This window comes from Rhinoderma darwinii, chromosome 2 (genome assembly GCF_050947455.1).
Source record: "Rhinoderma darwinii isolate aRhiDar2 chromosome 2, aRhiDar2.hap1, whole genome shotgun sequence".
Taxonomy (NCBI): Eukaryota; Metazoa; Chordata; class Amphibia; order Anura; family Rhinodermatidae; genus Rhinoderma; species Rhinoderma darwinii.
The window spans coordinates 470888284-470907891 of NC_134688.1; the positions used below are offsets into that span (position 1 = coordinate 470888284).

General features: G+C 40.2%; 1 protein-coding gene across 5 annotated transcripts in view; it reads right to left on the minus strand.

Annotated features, from left to right (window-relative positions):
• ILDR2 (immunoglobulin like domain containing receptor 2) overlaps positions 1–19608 on the minus strand; it is a 207848-nt gene that overhangs the window by 6990 nt on the left and 181250 nt on the right. For all 5 annotated transcript variants that reach the window (XM_075854662.1, XM_075854660.1, XM_075854661.1 and 2 more), the window contains 4 exons: positions 13765–13911; positions 6730–6900; positions 5362–5475; positions 3973–4171 (listed from right to left, as the gene is read on the minus strand). In XM_075854662.1, the coding sequence (XP_075710777.1) occupies positions 3973–4171; positions 5362–5475; positions 6730–6900; positions 13765–13911 (631 nt within the window). The remainder of the gene's footprint in view (positions 1–3972; positions 4172–5361; positions 5476–6729; positions 6901–13764; positions 13912–19608) is intronic.

The window sequence follows — 19608 nt, forward strand, 5'->3', positions numbered from 1 at the left end:
TGTGGTCATAAATGGTTTTTCATTAGAAAGTAATTAACCCTTTCCGAACGGATCCATGTTTTGCTTTTTTCTTTTTCGTTTTTCCTCCCCGCTTTCCGAGAGCCACAACTTTTTTATTTTTCCATCAATAGAGCGGTGTGGGGGCTTATTTTTTGCGGGACGAGCTGTAGTTTTTATTGGTATCATTTTTTGGTACATAAGACTTTTTGAGCACTTTTTATTAAATTTTTTGGTAGAGCCAAGGTGACCAAAAATCTGCGATTTTGCAGTTTAAAATTCTTTATTTTTCACGGCGTTCACCGTGCGAGTTCAATAATGGTATATTGTAATAGCTTGGACTTTTACGGACGCAGCGATACCAATTTTGTGTATTTTTTTACATTACTTTAGTGAAAAAATGTGAAAAGGGTTTCTTTTTGGACTTTAAATATTTATTTAATTTTTTCCTCTAATAATAACTATTTACTTTTGTTTTTACATATTTTATTAGTCCCCCTGGGAGACTTGAACCACCGATCGTTAGATCACTGGTAGAATACACTGCAATACTAATGTATTGTCATTTTTACAGGCTCCCGTATCAGCGTGTTCGCTGTTTCTGTCCGTTAGTCCCGGGTATCAGCTGTAATACACAGCTGACACCCGCAGCGTATGGCACGGGCTCAGCGCGTGAGACGCTCCATATATCACCCCCCACACCACGCTATTAAGTCATGGTGCGCGAAGGGTTTAATGCGCAGCGGATGGTGCAGAGTGAAAATGTTAATTTTCCACTGATGTGCCATTTTAGTGCACTATATGTTGTGCCCAGTTTGTGCCACAAATACCTTATAAAATATTAACCGGGTATGGCGATGCCATATCGGTGGACGTAAACGGCTGTTTGGGCACGTTGTAGGGCTCAGAAGGGAGGGAGCGGCATTTGGCTTTTGGAGCACAGATTTTGCTTGGTAGTAGCTCTGGCGTTTTGCTGGCATTTCAGTTTATAATGTGGGGGCAAATGTAGGCTGGGCAGAGTACATCAGGGGCATAATACGACGGTATAATAATGGGTTAAATAAATAATAATCCGCAGATGTGTGGCCCGCACTGATAAATGGCGCCCGATCTTATCCGCTTTTGGAATGCTGTACATTTTGCATCGCCATAATCTGTTAGCCGGAACTTTTTTTATTTTTTCACCACCGGAGCCGTGTGAGGGCTTATTTGTTGCGGGACAATCTGTAATTTTCATTGGTAATATTTTGGGGTACATGCCATTTTGTTGATCACTTTTTATTCAATTTTTCGGCAAGCCGGGTGACCAAAAACCATCAATTCTGACAATGATTTTTATTTATTTTTTACTGCGTTTACCCTGGGCTATAAATGACCATTATATTTTATTCTGCGGGTCGGTACGATTATGGCGATACCAGATGTATATATTTTTTTTATGTTTTGCAGCGTTTGCGCAATAAAATAACTTATTTAGAAAATAATTTATTTTCTGTCACCGTATTCTGAGAGCCATAACTTTTTTATTTTTCAGTCAAAAAAGCTGTGTAAGGGCTTGTTTTTTGCGGGACAGGTTGTAGTTTGTATCGGTACTATTTTGGCGTACATGCAACTTTTTGATCACTTTTTATTGTATATTTTGGGAGGGGTGGTGACCAAAAAATAGTGATTCTCGCATTGTTTTTCATTTATTTTTTTTGCGGTGTTCAACGTGCGGGAAAAATAATATTATAGTTTTATAGTTGGGGTCGTTACGAACGCGGTGATACCCAATATGTGTACTTTTTTTTACGTGTTCATTTTTTTCCTATAATAAAAGACTTATTATAGGAAAAAAAGCAGTTCTTGTTTATGTCACTTATAACTTTTATTTTTACACTTTTTTAAAACATTTTTATTCTTTTTTTTACTTTTTTTACTTGTCCCACTAGGGGACACTTAGACTTGCAGCTCTGATCGCTGCTGGAATACATTACACTACACACGTAGTGTAATCTGTTCTAACTGTCATTGTGACGTAACTGTCACACTGACAGGAAGCCTACGACGACCACCCTCCGGCTGGTCCTCATAGGCTTCTGTACATGGCAGCCCGGAAGCCATTTTCTGGTGTCCGGTTGCCATGGGTACCATCGCCAGCCCCCATGATTTCACGTGGGGGCTGCCGATCGGCGCTAAAATCCTTCGATGTGGTGATCGGAATCGACCGCCGCATCGAAGGGGTTAACTGCCGAAATCAGCGGCGATGGGCCGCTGATCAGCAACGGGGAATGCAGGGCAGACACCCTGCACAGTTAACCGCCGCTGCGGTGAAGCGCCGTGCGGCGGTTAACTGTCAAAGAACAGACGTAACTGCACGTCAAGGTGCGCGAACTTACTGCACACATTGACGTGCAGTTACGTCAAGGTGCGGGAAGGGGTTAATCTCTTCATACGGAACGTATTTTGGGCCTCAATGACTAGGCGACTTTTAGAGATTTTCTGCTCATGCTGTTTAAATAGGTATAACTTTTTTGCTATTAAAGGAGATCTCTGCTTTGGACAATCTCTTCTTGTAAGAAGGGTCCCTTGACAATAAGCTGATCACAAAGAGTCCCCCTGCTAGGACCCCCTGCGATCAGCTGTAATCTGTGAGGAAACCTGGCAGTAAGTGTTCAATTTCTCTGCAGTGCCACCACAGGAGAAATGAAGCATTACACGGTGTCCATTCATATCAATGTGTTGTCTGTGTAATACAGGTCAGGACGGGTCCTCCAGAAGGAGAGACACTCTTTGTAGCCGCTCTTCACTCTGGACAAGCGATGAGGATCCTGAACAGGGGACCCCCCTCTATTAACCCAGAATTCCCTAATAGGGGGTATGAAAATGAGTTTTCTAAACTGGACAATGCCTTTAAAGTGATTGTTTTGTCTTTTTTGTGACAGATAGGTCTTTATTTTTTTTGATAATTTTTACACACATTTCTTTTACAATTATTGGGTTTAATAAACAATACATTTTCAAAGTTTAACACAGAGAAACCGTAATTTTTTTTTAGATTTGTGTCTGCTATTTATCTTGATATATAACAAACTAGTTATTGGACTTATGTTGGGGCTAGGCCTTCAGACACGTTAGCGGGCATTATTACTTTTTTTTTCTAATACGGTCATTAAGGGGTTAACGTTCTCTTGAGTGTAAACATGGTCACACTGGCTTATCTTGAAGTGGTATCCCAACCATTGACATTTATGGTATATCTTTAGTATATGTCATACGTCTGATAGGCCGGGTGTCTCATCTCTGGGACACCCACCTTTTGAGATTCCCTTAGCCCCTTTGGTGCCAAGCAACACAGCCAATAGCAGCAGAGAAAGGCGGGAGGAGGAGGATCTGCAGGGAAAACTAATAAGGGGTTATGCTGTCACTTTGTGTAATGGAAATATCTCTTTGAGCAATTTAGGGAGTGTTTGCCGACAAGCTCGCAGACTGTTTCCAATGACAACCAGCAGTAGAGAAACAATTTTTTTTTTCTTAATTATAATGGATAAGTAGTTCATTTTTGTTTTTGGCAGGTATGTGCTACACTATCTAAATGTTTTAAAATAAGGTGCCGATAAATAAGAGATCATTATTTTAACAGAAATCCTAATAAGTTAGGTTTTAGGAATCCAGTCAACTTAATTAGATATTGGAATTGGAAAAAAGTTTTTGTTGGTGAAATACCTGCACAGACATAGAAGTAATGATAAAATTCTGTCTGCCTGCAGCCACCACTAGGGGGAGCTCACAGGACTCATCCACTGAACTAATAAGAAAGTATGCAGTGAGCTCCCCCTAGTGGTAGCTGCAGGAAGACATCATTTTATCATTTAACTTTATGGCTGTGGAATGGAAGCAGAGGATTTAGAGACATAACTTGCTCCAAGGGTTAATACATAGTATCACGTACCTCCCTGATTCAATAACAAAGATAATAGCCTGGGAATCACTCACCTACTCCTGAAGTTGTCATCTCGGAATTTGGAGCACGCCGAGGGTCTGGCTGTGGCCCCCACCACCCCTGACCAGTATTCCTTATCTCCGTCAATGGTGCAACTGGTAGGTAATGGGTTCCTGCGGACTTGCCGATAGGAGCGGTTATAGTGAGCGTTGTCTTCGTGCAGGGAGCTTAGCTCTGAGATTGTGTGACTATCTGAAGGAAGACGGTGAGAACAGAATCAATGAACCGGAACCTTACAAAAACAAAGGGGCATTTGGCCCAATTTACAAAATCCCTGAGTCCATCCCCCCCCCTCTTCTTGTTAAAAGTTTGAAATAAGTTCTACATATATTTCTGAGAAAACTGGGTGACTACAACTACGGCCACCAATGCATCTCCAAATAAGTGGCCCAAAGGTCATGGAAAGGGGTAAACAAACACCAGGCCCTTCTGTCCCGGGTGGCAAAACCTGGCACCATAACTGGGAGCCCTTTTTGATATTTACTATGCGGCCCTTTCTCTTATCTGTGCACCCATCAGTCATATTCCCTTATGTTCCTGCCTAGACAGACTTGACATTCAGGAGTCTGAAAAAGCTCTGTGGGGGCTGCAATGGCGACCACATTGGTTGTCACCCGGCTTTCCTCCATGCAGATATTAACAAATAATTTTTAACGACTCAACAGAAAAGGACGAGTCCAGGATTTATATATTCACTTAGACATAGACATTGGTGGCATCGCTAGGATCTGACCGCTGTAAACGCCGCCGATCGCTAGAACGAGGATGGAGCAGTGCTAAGAAAGCGATGTACAACTTCATCATCGGTCGGCTCTGTTCATCTTTTTGGCTGTATAATCGGCCATTAACGATAATGGGCCCCCGAAAAAATCAGAGCCTTCAGGTTTCCCAGCGCCGCCCATCAGACATGGATGGCATATTCTACAGATATTCTGTGACAACCCTTTAATTCATTGGATTGACTTGCGGTGGCTCTGTTCACACTAGTGTCATGGCTTCCGTTCATAATGGCGGCTCCGTATTCAAATGGATCCCAATGAATCTTGCCGATCCCAGTAACTTATAATGGGCTCCGTCAGGGTTCCCAGCGTCAGTAATTAGACACAGGGACGTGGCCATATCCCTATAAATGTGGCTCATCCGGAGACCCTACTAATGTGTCTGTGTTTACGTTCCTCTCGGCTGAACTGAATTTATTTCTGCGCTGGGACAACACGAGGCTGGAAATGACGGAGAGCCGGTGACTCACTGTGTAGGCGGCCTCCGAGTTCAGATCTATGACTCCGTTGAACAGTTTCAGAAATCTTGGATTAAACCCGCAAACACTCGAGATGGAATTAGCTACGAGAGAAAGGACGTTCTGTACGGGGCCGAGCACTTACATCGTTCTCGCATCCTGTGGGCCGGGTCAAACTGAGCCAGCTCCTTCTCCACGTAGTACAGCACCTTCATGGAATCGCGCTCCTTGTCCGCCTGGATGCGGTACCCTTTACGCACTGATGAAGACACGGACATATTATATTAGCGTGGGAAATGTATCTGACCGCATCTGCGCTGAGCACATTTCAAGGTCAGAAATATGTTGACTCCTCAAATACTCTGTGCTGCTCCAAACCCAGCTCCTCCCACTATGTAACTCTTCCTCATGTAGTCCTGTCCTCACTAAAATCATCACATTAATTGACAGGTCACTGTCCCCCCCCCACAAGGCCAATACACACCTCTCCTGAAATGCTCTGTGCTGCTGAAAGACACTTCTTCCCCTATGAAACTCTGCCTCTGTCACATGCAGTCCTGTCCAAAATCATCACAAGTGGACAGGTCACTGCCGCCCACAAGATCAGCACACTCCTCCTAAAATACTCTGTACTGCTGTTTCCTCCACTATATAATTTTTGGTCTGTGACCTCCCACTTGTCTCCCTTCTCCTCCTGACATCATGAAACTGCCCCTGTCACATGAAGCCTTGTCCTCGCTATCATTATCACGATTGGACAGGTTACTGCCCCCTACAAGATCAGCACACTCCTCTCCTGAAATACTCTGCGCTGCTGGAGGAATCGGGCCCTCCCACTATGTAACGCTCAGTATGTGACCCTTCCTGACATCATGACATGGTCAGTCCTGCCCTCAGGCCGGATTCACACTGGCGTTGCGCATCTCGGACGTGAAAAACGGCGTGCAGCCGTGCATGTCCTATTTTCTCATGGACCCTTCACACGCTCCGTTGAAACAACAGCCGTGTGAACGGCCACATTGAATTATATAGGTCCGTGTGAATTAGGCCTCACTAACATCATCACTAACTTTCTTGTCAGACCAACACATGCATCACCTTAAATACTCTGTGCCACATCTAACTTTTCAGCAGGCAACAGGTATTGGGTATTAAACAACACATCCTGCCATCAATTTAATGTTTCAAATGTCACCCGACATCTTTTATTTGGGGGAACACGGTGTTGTATGATTTTTAAGATCCTGATTATTTTCTTGAGATAAGCGGCATAGTAGTTCTGGCAGCCACTTTTCTCCATAGTAGAATAATGACCAATGTGAAAGGATCTGCAGAAAATAATGAAGTTTTAACCCATGTTCATCAGCTGTATGACACTAGCAGTAGAATGCCATTCCAGCCTCTGTCTAAAATCGCCTCCCAGGTTCAGTGATGTCACCGATCCATGATGATGTCATGGATCTGACTCTCAAGGGCGCTCGTTCACCGGACACATTAGTTCTGTTGGATTTACCATTTTGCCCTCCTAACGAGTCGCTCTGGACTAAGGGTGGGACGTGCTGTTTTTCCATTAGCATTGGTGCTGGGACTGGTGCAACAGGAACGGTGGAGATGTAATATGGAGGGCAGGCAGTGGGCACGGCGGGAGGATACCCAATCTTTGCAGCCTTCCCCGCTTCATATACTGCAGGAGAGAAAGAAGAAATATGGTGGCATAAAAAATATGGAAATACATTTTTTTTACGTTACATTTTTTTTGTATTGAAAATTTAACACATGCTTTTTTAACCCCTTCAGGACGCGACAATTTATTTATTTTTCCTATGTCGCATTCCATAAGCCATAATTTTTTTTTTTTAATAGCAATAATGTATTGTATAGCTTTTATTATTTAGGTTTTTGTTTTTTTGGTGGCACTGGGGGGGGGGGGGGGAGTTTGGAAAAAAACAGCAATTCCGCCATTGTTTTTGGGGTTTTATTTTCACAGCGTCCACCGAGCAGTACAAATATCATATTAACGTTATTCTGCGAGTCAGTACAATTACGGCAATACCAATTTGTTTTATTTTTTTTAATGTTTTAGTACTTTTGCACAATAAAAGCACTTAAAAAAAATCTTTTGTTTTTGTGTCACATATTATGAGAGCCGTAACTTTTTATTTTTGTGTCTTTTGCGGGACTTGTTGACGTTTTTATTGGTACCATTTTTGGTCTACAAATGACTTTTTGATCACTTTCTATTGCGTATGGAGTCTGGATGATCAAAATAAAGCAATTCTAATATTGTTTAGTTTTTTTTATGGCGTTCAATGTGATCGAGGTCAGAGGGCACCAATGATGTAATCGGTACACAGATCTAGAGTTTAACAGAAATAAAAATGTCTATAAACAACAAATGACATTAATACTTAAACAAACAACAATATTAACACATCGTAACATTTGCAGGATAGTTAATATTCCCAAAATTTACCATAACATATACAGAAAGGTTAGTAATGGCCGGAACATAAAATTTAGGTTTAAACACACTGCTCAGAGAAAGAAGAGGGGGCTCAGATGGACATATATAAATCCAATATTCACAAGATAATAATCAGTAGTCATGTAAAGACAAATATATAAAATGAATAAATAAATAAAAACATGGGAGAAAGTAGCCCACAAATAAAAATGCCCGAAAATTTACGCCCGGTAGCTACAAAAAATCGAATGCTAAAATAAGAGCAGCTAGATGGTGAATATGCACGAAGATACAATATAAAATATGTCATGATTGATAAATGAGATCAAAAGAAGTAAAAAATGCATGAATGTACATTGTGTTATGTCAAAAACCTATCAGCATAATGAATAATCAATAGATATATTTAAATAAATTCAAATAGATATAATAGAAGCTAACATAGACAGAAAACATGTAAACCTATATCTGCAATAATACAGAGAAAAACACAGAAACCCGGCGGTGAACCAACCAGGCACCCACGTAGCCGCTCGAGAATCAGAACCAAGGACAGCTCCCGAGAACTGAAGAAAGGTTGTAATGTGTACACAGACCATTATACTGCCGAAAAATCATGACGCCAATAGCAGCAAGAAGTAAAAAGACAATACATCAAAAATAATATGTATATATGTCTCTCTAGAAAAATAATCTAAACGCCCGCAAAACAATTGTCTACAGTAATAAACCAAAAGAGTATATCAATGTAAATATGTGTAAGATCTAAACTGAATGAAAAATGAATTATTGATCAGGGGATGATTCAGAGAACAAGATGACAGGACCAACAGAAGTAAATATGTCATCAGAACATTATAATTCCTTAGAAAAATCCGAATGCCAATTATAGCAAAGAGATCAATGTCATCTTAGACAGAAGCCAAACTTATTAACAACGATCAGCCGAAAGATAACAATGTGAATATGTGAAAAAACCGAGAAACAAATTATTAGTCAAGGGATGTTTCAGAAATATCATTTAAACCATTCGGGTGCAGAGTCACTAATTTGAAAATCCAAAAGTTCTCTCTGTTTTCATTTCTGGAAACGATTTGGGACGTCACAGGATATTGGTTCTATAAGGGGTGATATTAATTTTGTCAAATTGGCATTTATGAGAGGAGGCGCAGTGCCTTGAAACACTGTGCTTTAGAAAACCTTTAGTAACATTATGCCTGTGCTTATTGATTCTGCTCCGCAGACATTGGATAGTCCGTCCAATGTACTGTAAATGACAGGAGCATTCTAAGAGGTAAATGACGTCGTTACTGGCACAGTTGAGGAAAGTTCTAATGGGGAATATTTCATTAGTAATATTGGAACGAAAAGAGTGCTCTCTGTGTGAAATATTATCACAACATAAGCAACGTCCTTGTCCACATTTAAAAGATCCATTTAAATTAGGAAAAAAATTTTGGGGAATAAATGACTTGGTATTACGAACACGGCTTGGTGCTAATATATTTCTCAAATTTGATGACCGTCTGAAGGTTATGCCCGGTTTATCTGGTAGGAACTCTTTAAGAAATGGATCATTTTTCAGGATGTGCCAGTGTTTGGACAAAATTGATCTTATGGAATTATGACCACTATTGTAAGCTGTAACAAAATTGTTTGAGAATTTATTAGTATTCTTATTAGTATTTATTTTACCATTTTCATTTGTGCAATCAGCACATGCCGACACCATTTTTTCAGGGGCAACACAGGACTTTTGAGTCAATAAAGCCGCTCTGGAACGGGCGCCCTTGATTAATTGTATTGGAAAATTCTTTTCCTTAAATCTACCCTCAAGAATATTGCATTCCTTATCAAAATTATGGTCAGAAGAACAATTCTTCCTTATTCTCCTAAACTGTCCAAACGGCACATTCCTAATCCACGGGGGGTAATGGGCACTTTTAAAATCAATATAACTATTCACATCGACTGTTTTAAAATGTGTTCTGGTGTTAAAATTATTAGTAGTTCTATCATAGTCAATGGTGAGATCTAAAAAATCAATGCAAGTAGCAGAAAAAGTATAAGTAAAAGATATTCCATAATCATTTTTGTTGATCATTTCCATAAAACAAATCAATTCTTCTTCCCTCCCATTCCACACTATGAATAAATCATCAATAAAACGTTTATATAAAAGAATATTATTCCTATAATTATGATCGGTGAGGATATACTTCTCCTCAAATTCCCCCATGTAAAGATTGGCGTATGCCGGGGCAAACCTAGAACCCATAGCGCAGCCCTTTATTTGGTTATAAAAATTCTTGCCAAAACTAAAAACATTATGTTTGAGGATATATTCCACACAATTGGTTAAAAATTGGATTTGTGCTATTGGGAACATAGGATTAGAGGCTAAAAATGATTCCACCACTTCCAGTCCCTTATCATGAGGAATGTTACTATATAATGCAGTGACGTCTGCTGTTAAAAAACATATTTTAGTAAAAGAGGGATCGACTATTAGATCCTGTAAATCTTTAATCAACTGAGTAGAATCTCTCAGGTAGGATGGTAGTTGAAGCACAAAAGGATGGAGATGTAAATCGATGTAGTGAGACAAATTGCTAGTAAGCGACCCAATCCCCGAAATGATGGGCCGGCCTGGAGGATTAGTCACACACTTAGGAAGATGATACATGAATGGTAAACTAGGACATGATACATTTAGAAAAATCTATTTAAATAGTCACTTTTGTTCTGAATCATTCAGAACAAAAGTGACTATTTAAATGAGACCTCCAGGATACTATCAGACAGTTCATTCTATTTAAAATTAATGGTTAACCCACTTCCCACTTATATATGTGAGTATAGACATTTGATCGATACGGCTTTTCATGATGGGCTTTTAACCAAAAAAGAAAATAATTTTCTAAATGTATCATGTCCTAGTTTACCATTCATGTATCATCTTCCTAAGTGTGTGACTAATCCTCCAGGCCGGCCCATCATTTCGGGGATTGGGTCGCTTACTAGCAATTTGTCTCACTACATCGATTTACATCTCCAACCTTTTGTGCTTCAACTACCATCCTACCTGAGAGATTCTACTCAGTTGATTAAAGATTTACAGGATCTAATAGTCGATCCCTCTTTTACTAAAATATGTTTTTTAACAGCAGACGTCACTGCATTATATAGTAACATTCCTCATGATAAGGGACTGGAAGTGGTGGAATCATTTTTAGCCTCTAATCCTATGTTCCCAATAGCACAAATCCAATTTTTAACCAATTGTGTGGAATATATCCTCAAACATAATGTTTTTAGTTTTGGCAAGAATTTTTATAACCAAATAAAGGGCTGCGCTATGGGTTCTAGGTTTGCCCCGTCATACGCCAACCTTTACATGGGGGAATTTGAGGAGAAGTATATCCTCACCGATCATAATTATAGGAATAATATTCTTTTATATAAACGTTTTATTGATGATTTATTCATAGTGTGGAATGGGAGGGAAGAAGAGTTGATTTGTTTTATGGAAATGATCAACAAAAATGATTATGGAATATCTTTTACTTATACTTTTTCTGCTACTTGCATTGATTTTTTAGATCTCACCTTTGACTATGATAGAACTACTAATAATTTTAACACCAGAACACATTTTAAAACAGTCGATGTGAATAGTTATATTGATTTTAAAAGTGCCCATTACCCCCCGTGGATTAGGAATGTGCCGTTTGGACAGTTTAGGAGAATAAGGAAGAATTGTTCTTCTGACCATAATTTTGATAAGGAATGCAATATTCTTGAGGGTAGATTTAAGGAAAAGAATTTTCCAATACAATTAATCAAGGGCGCCCGTTCCAGAGCGGCTTTATTGACTCAAAAGTCCTGTGTTGTCCCTGAAAAAATGGTGTCGGCATGTGCTGATTGCACAAATGAAAATGGTAAAATAAATACTAATAAGAATACTAATAAATTCTCAAACAATTTTGTTACAGCTTACAATAGTGGTCATAACTCCATAAGATCAATTTTGTCCAAACACTGGCACATCCTGAAAAACGATCCATTTCTTAAAGAGTTCCTACCAGATAAACCGGGCATAACCTTCAGACGGTCATCAAATTTGAGAAATATATTAGCACCAAGCCGTGTTCGTAATACCAAGTCATTTATTCCCCCAAAAAAATTTCCTAATTTAAATGGATCTTTTAAATGTGGACAAGGACGTTGCTTATGTTGTGATAATATTTCACACAGAGAGCACTCTTTTCGTTCCAATATTACTAATGAAATATTCCCCATTAGAACTTTCCTCAACTGTGCCAGTAACGACGTCATTTACCTCTTAGAATGCTCCTGTCATTTACAGTACATTGGACGGACTATCCAATGTCTGCGGAGCAGAATCAATGAACACAGGCATAATGTTACTAAAGGTTCTCTAAAGCAGAGTGTTTCAAGGCACTGCGCCTCCTCTCATAAATGCCAATTTGACAAAATTAATATCACCCCTATAGAACCAATATCCTGTGACGTCCCAAATCGTTTCCAGAAATGAAAACAGAGAGAACTTTTGGATTTTCAAATTAGTGACTCTGCACCCGAATGGTTTAAATGATATTTCTGAAACATCCCTTGACTAATAATTTGTTTCTCGGTTTTTTCACATATTCACATTGTTATCTTTCGGCTGATCGTTGTTAATAAGTTTGGCTTCTGTCTAAGATGACATTGATCTCTTTGCTATAATTGGCATTCGGATTTTTCTAAGGAATTATAATGTTCTGATGACATATTTACTTCTGTTGGTCTTGTCATCTTGTTCTCTGAATCATCCCCTGATCAATAATTCATTTTTAATTCAGTTTAGATCTTACACATATTTACATTGATATACTCTTTTGGTTTATTACTGTAGACAATTGTTGTCGGCGTTTAGATTATTTTTCTAGAGAGACATATATACATATTATTTTTGATGTATTGTCTTTTTACTTCTTGCTGCTATTGGCGTCATGATTTTTCGGCAGTATAATGGTCTGTGTACACATTACAACCTTTCTTCAGTTCTCGGGAGCTGTCCTTGGTTCTGATTCTCGAGCGGCTACGTGGGTGCCTGGTTGGTTCACCGCCGGGTTTCTGTGTTTTTCTCTGTATTATTGCAGATATATGTTTACATGTTTTCTGTCTATGTTAGCTTCTATTATATCTATTTGAATTTATTTAAATATATCTATTGATTATTCATTATGCTAATAGGTTTTTGACATAACACAATGTACATTCATGCATTTTTTACTTCTTTTGATCTCATTTATCAATCATTACATATTTTATATTGTATCTTCGTGCATATTCACCATCTAGCTGCTCTTATTTTAGCATTCGATTTTTTGTAGCTACCGGGCGTAAATTTTCGGGCATTTTTATTTGTGGGCTACTTTCTCCCATGTTTTTATTTATTTATTCATTTTATATATTTGTCTTTACATGACTACTAATTATTATTTTTGTTATTATCTTGTGAATATTGGATTTATATATGTCCATCTGAGCCCCCTCTTCTTTCTCTGAGCAGTGTGTTTAAACCTAAATTTTATGTTCCGGCCATTACTAACCTTTCTGTATATGTTATGGTAAATTTTGGGAATATTAACTATCCTGCAAATGTTACGATGTGTTAATATTGTTGTTTGTCTAAGTATTAATGTCATTTGTTGTTTATAGACATTTTTATTTCTGTTAAACTCTAGATCTGTGTACCGATTACGTCATTGGTGACCTCTGACCTCGATCACATTGGCGGCTTTTTTTTCCGCGTGGTGTATTTAAAGCTGCCTTGTTCTGACTGCATTTTATATGGCCTGAGGAAGATGCCGGTGCGGCATTGAAACGCGTAGCCTTCTTACTAATAAACACTATTAATAATTCCTGCATTTTTATTGAGTAGCAGCGCCGTAGTCATATCCCCCTTTTTCTACCTCCCTTTAATGAGGAGGATGGGAGTATAATTGGAGGAGCAGATCGGTGGGATAAGTTGGCAGTAATATACTGGGTATGTGTAGTAATGCATGTGATACTCACGGGCTCTTGGGCAGCAGCAGGTTTCCGGGCAGCATGGGCAGCGAACGTAACAGCAACAACTGTGCGGGCAGCATTGGCACCAACAAAGACCCACCATGGCGAAGAAGAGGAAAGTGCCGATTATGACCAGGCACACAAACGCCCATTCTGCAAATGACAAAAATGATGAGTTAAAGGGTAACTGCACCAAAAAACAAAATCCCCAAAATGTAACGTCACATGAACATCACGAGAAACAGGGAATGAGAATGGCGCAGAACCGATAAGGTCAAAATCCACATTACGTTTTTTTAATACATTTTCAGCAAATGAACTCTTATTTTTACATTACCGAAAACCCATTTAAATGGGTTCTTCACTTTGGACAAACTCCACTTGTTAGGAGTGTCCTTGACAATAAGCAGATCACAAAGTGTCCTCCTGATCGGACCTCCAGTGATCAGCTGTAATCTGTGGAGAAACCTGGCAGTAAGTGTTGAATTTCCCTGCAGCGCCACCACAGGAGAAATGAAGCATTGCACAGTGTCCATTCATATCAATGTGTGTGTATAATACAGGACGGGTCCTCCAGAGAGAGAGACGCTCTATGTAACCGCTCTCCACTCTAACCAAGAGATGAGGATCCTAAACAGAGGACCCCCCTCTATTAATTCAGAATCCCCTAATAGGGAGTATGGAAATGGGATGTTAAATAACGGATGAGAAATGTTACCATAAATTAGAGTCAGCTTGACTCTTTTGAAAACACAAAAGACAGTGGATGCTAAATGGGGGTGAAGAACTTAAGTCTGGTGGATCAAAGAGAGGTATGGACGAGATGACGGACAACGCTGAGTACAATGTAAATGTCTTAGTATTTTAAATGGCCACCGAATGCGTCCCAGTGCCCTTGTATGGGTTTTACTGCAGACATTAGTTGTTTTTTCCTGAGCTCCCGTTACAGCCGTCATCCCGCTTGTGATCCCATGAGCTACTGCCTGCCGCTGATGAGCATTCCCTATTTATCAATTTGCTAGTTTCTTTAAAGACCTGCTTTCCATGTTTGGGTGAGGATAAAGTAAGAGGGCGGGGCTTAACCAAAGAGGTGGGGTTTAGTTTGCTCGGTCTCCATTGTGGAGCAACCAACGTGTGAGGGTATGTTCACACGCAGTGTTTTCAGGCGTATTTTGGGGCGTTTGCGCCTCGATAAGTGCCTGAAAAACGGAAGCTCGACGCCAAATCAATGGGAAAAACAGCATTTAGTTCATACGGGGCGTCTTTTTACGCCGCTGTTTTAAAAAACGGAGCGTAAAAAGGCGCTCCGTAAAAAGAAGTAGCATGTCACTTCTTGAGGTGTTTTTTGGAGCTGATTTTCCATTGAACACTATGAAAAAACGCCTCAAAAGAAGCTCCGAATTAAAAGAAGCTTCATTTTCAGCTTCAAAAACGCATGAAAATCAGAGGCTCTCTGAAAATAGCTCCGTATTCTCAGACGTTTTTTGTTAAGTGTGTGAACATAGCCTTATGGTTTGCACCAGAGAAGTGGATCCCTGTGCCACAATCAGTCTAGATCCCTGTGCCACAATCAGTCTAGATCCCTGTGCCACAATCAGTCTAGATCCCTGTGCCACAATCAGTCTAGATCCCTGTGCCACAATCAGTCTAGATCCCTGTGCCACAATCAGTCTAGATCCCTGTGCCACAATCAGTCTAGATCCCTGTGCTACAATCAGTCTAGTACTGGTTACACTGAGTGTGGGGTCTAAGGAATCTCCTCGTTCTTCATCCTAGAACTTCCAGCAAAAGGTCGCAGTCCCCAGAGTAGCCACCTGATGCGCTGTAGGAAAAGCGTAGATAGGAACAGTGCGACTAATCAGAGGGGAAGACAAAGACGTAACCACAAGACAGGCCATGGGTCAATATCAGGAGGTCGAACAAAAAATCTAAAGGAACAGGACAAGGACACTTCTCCTTTAAACCTTCCGCTTGTGTGACATCATGAAAGCGGGCTGGTTGTCAAGAAGACCTGTATCGCAGCTTGCAGCTGAGCAGACAGGTGGTGGCCGTGAGCAGGAGAGTGGCACTCGATCGGGATGGGGTGAATTATACAGTGGAGGATGGAGGATGGTTTCTGTTACAGCAAGCTGCTTCCCAGCCACAAACAAAGCAGTTGATGCACCTCTCCTTTTCCAAAAACATTGATTCACATTATCTAGCACTGGGTGGGAGGGCAAAATCAATTCCTTCTAGGACACATATAGATTTTTTTATTATTATTTTAGTGCCCCTCAAAATGTTCATAGCCTAAATAAATAAATAAATAAATAAATAAATAAAGCTTCACTCATCAATGTCAGGGGCAGTGGAATGCCGCATGTTCAGGGGTTAAACATAAGAACTTTTTGTAAGCAGCAGAGTTAATTAATACAATCAGCGGTGCGCTGTGTAATTTTTTAAGCTGTTATTACCTCGACTACTAGACTGGGATTCAGGTTCATTAATGTTACACAAATTTTCCCTGCCCTACGTTACAATCCATATAATTAGGCCCAGCCATCTGGTTAGCGGAAGCAAACCCGACATTACTGAGTGGGCCAGCGGCAGCATTATTGCGCTGTAACAGCTCCAAAGGCCAAAACTAAAAGGAGCGGATATGTAGTGTACATACATTATATTACTTATCTTGTACTGATCCTGAGTAACATCCTGTATTATACTCCAGAGCTGTACTCGCTATTCTGCTGGTAGAGTCACTGTGTACATACATGACTTATCTTGTACTGATCCTGAGTAACATCCTGTATTATACCCCAGAGCTGCACTCACTATCCTGCTGGTGGAGTCACTGTGTATATACATTACATTACATATCTTGTACTGATCCTGAGTTACATCCTGTATTATACTCCAGAGCTGCACTCACTATTCTGCTGGTGGAGTCACTGTGTACATACATTATATTACTTATCCTGTACTGATCCTGAGTTATATCCTGTATTATACTCCAGAGCTGCACTCACTATTCTGCTGGTGGAGTCACTGTGTACATACATTACATTACTTATCCTGTACTGATCCTGAGTTACATCCTGTATTATACTCCAGAGCTGCACTCACTATTCTGCTGGTGGAGTCACTGTGTACATACATTACTTATCCTGTACTGATCCTGAGTTACATCCTATATTATACTCCAGAGCTGCACTCACTATTCTGCTGGTGGAGTCACTGTGTACATACATTACATTACTTATCCTGTACTGATCCTGAGTTACATCCTGTATTATACTCCAGAGCTGCACTCACTATTCTGCTGGTGGAGTCACTGTGTACATACATTACATTACTTATCCTGTACTGATCCTGAGTTACATCCTGTATTATACTCCAGAGCTGCACTCACTATTCTGCTGGTGGAGTCACTGAGTACATACATTACATTACTTATCCTGTACTGATCCTGAGTTATATCCTGTATTATACTCCAGAGCTGCACTCACTATTCTGCTGGTGGAGTCACTGAGTACATACATTACATTACTTATCCTGTACTGATCCTGAGTTATATCCTGTATTATACTCCAGAGCTGCACTCACTATTCTGCTGGTGGAGTCACTGTGTACATACATTACATTACTTATCCTGTACTGATCCTGAGTTACATCCTGTATTATACTCCAGAGCTGCACTCACTATTCTTCTGGTGGAGTCACTGTGTACATACATTACTTATCCTGTACTGATCCTGAGTTATATCCTATATTATACTCCAGAGCTGCACTCACTATTCTGCTGGTGAAGTCACTGTGTACATACATTACATTACTTATCCTGTACTGATCCTGAGTTACATCCTGTATTATACTCCAGAGCTGCACTCACTATTCTGCTGGTGGAGTCACTGTGTACATACTTTACATTACTTATCCTGTACTGATCCTGAGTTACATCCTGTATTATACTCCAGAGCTGCAGTCACTATTCTGCTGGTGGAGTCACTGTGTACATACCTTACATTATTTATCCTGTACTGATCCTGAGTTACATCCTGTATTATACTCCAGAGCTGCATTCACTATTCTGCTGGTGGAGTCACTGTGTACATACATTACATTACTTATCCCGTACTGATCCTGAGTTACATCCTGTATTATACTCCAGAGCTGCACTCACTATCCTGCTGGTGGAGTCACTGTGTACATGCATTACATTACTTATCCTGTACTGATCCTGAGTTACATCCTGTATTATACTCCAGAGCTGCACTCACTATTCTGCTGGTGGAGTCACTGTGTACATACATTACATTACTTATCCTGTACTGATCCTGAGTTACATCCTGTATTATACTCCAGAGCTGCACTCACTATTCTTCTGGTGGAGTCACTGTGTACATACATTACATTACTTATCCTGTACTGATCCTGAGTTACATCCTGTATTATACTCCAGAGCTGCACTCACTATTCTTCTGGTGGAGTCACTGTGTACATACATTACTTATCCTGTACTGATCCTGAGTTATATCCTATATTATACTCCAGAGCTGCACTCACTATTCTGCTGGTGAAGTCACTGTGTACATACATTACATTACTTATCCTGTACTGATCCTGAGTTACATCCTGTATTATACTCCAGAGCTGCACTCACTATTCTGCTGGTGGAGTCACTGTGTACATACTTTACATTACTTATCCTGTACTGATCCTGAGTTACATCCTGTATTATACTCCAGAGCTGCACTCACTATTCTTCTGGTGGAGTCACTGTGTACATACATTACTTATCCTGTACTGATCCTGAGTTATATCCTATATTATACTCCAGAGCTGCACTCACTATTCTGCTGGTGAAGTCACTGTGTACATACATTACATTACTTATCCTGTACTGATCCTGAGTTACATCCTGTATTATACTCCAGAGCTGCACTCACTATTCTGCTGGTGGAGTCACTGTGTACATACTTTACATTACTTATCCTGTACTGATCCTGAGTTACATCCTGTATTATACTCCAGAGCTGCAGTCACTATTCTGCTGGTGGAGTCACTGTGTACATACCTTACATTACTTATCCTGTACTGATCCTGAGTTACATCCTGTATTATACTCCAGAGCTGCATTCACTATTCTGCTGGTGGAGTCACTGTGTACATACATTACATTACTTATCCTGTACTGATCCTGAGTTACATCCTGTATTATACTCCAGAGCTGCACTCACTATCCTGCTGGTGGAGTCACTGTGTACATGCATTACATTACTTATCCTGTACTGATCCTGAGTTACATCCTGTATTATACTCCAGAGCTGCACTCACTATTCTGCTGGTGGAGTCACTGTGTACATACATTACATTGCTTATCCTGTACTGATCCTGAATTACAGCCCGTATTATTCTCCAAAGCTGCAGTCACAATTCTGATACTTCAGAGCTGTAATCTTCCAATATTCCCTGATTGTTCAGTGTCTGCACAGATCAAATGTAACTCTCCCTTTGCATTATAGGAGCTCAGATTTACTGTTTTGGGATTGTTTGAGGAGAAGATTGCTGATTGTTTCCAATAACAATCAGCAGGGTCAGTACAAGAAAAGATATGCAGCGAGTATATACGCATATAATACGCATTACGGTCATTTTAATATATAACAGGAGTATTCCAACCTAAAAAAATTTTACTAGACCGGTGATAAATGGTAAATTGGTGGAGGTCTGACCGTGAGCCCAGATCTTGGCTGTTTCCATCAGTGCCATTTTGAATGGAGAAGCAGCGCATGCTCGACCGCCGCGTCTCCTTCCATGCCACAATGCTTAAGTAAAAGTGTCAGCAGCAGGACCCTCAGAAACAGCGGGAGA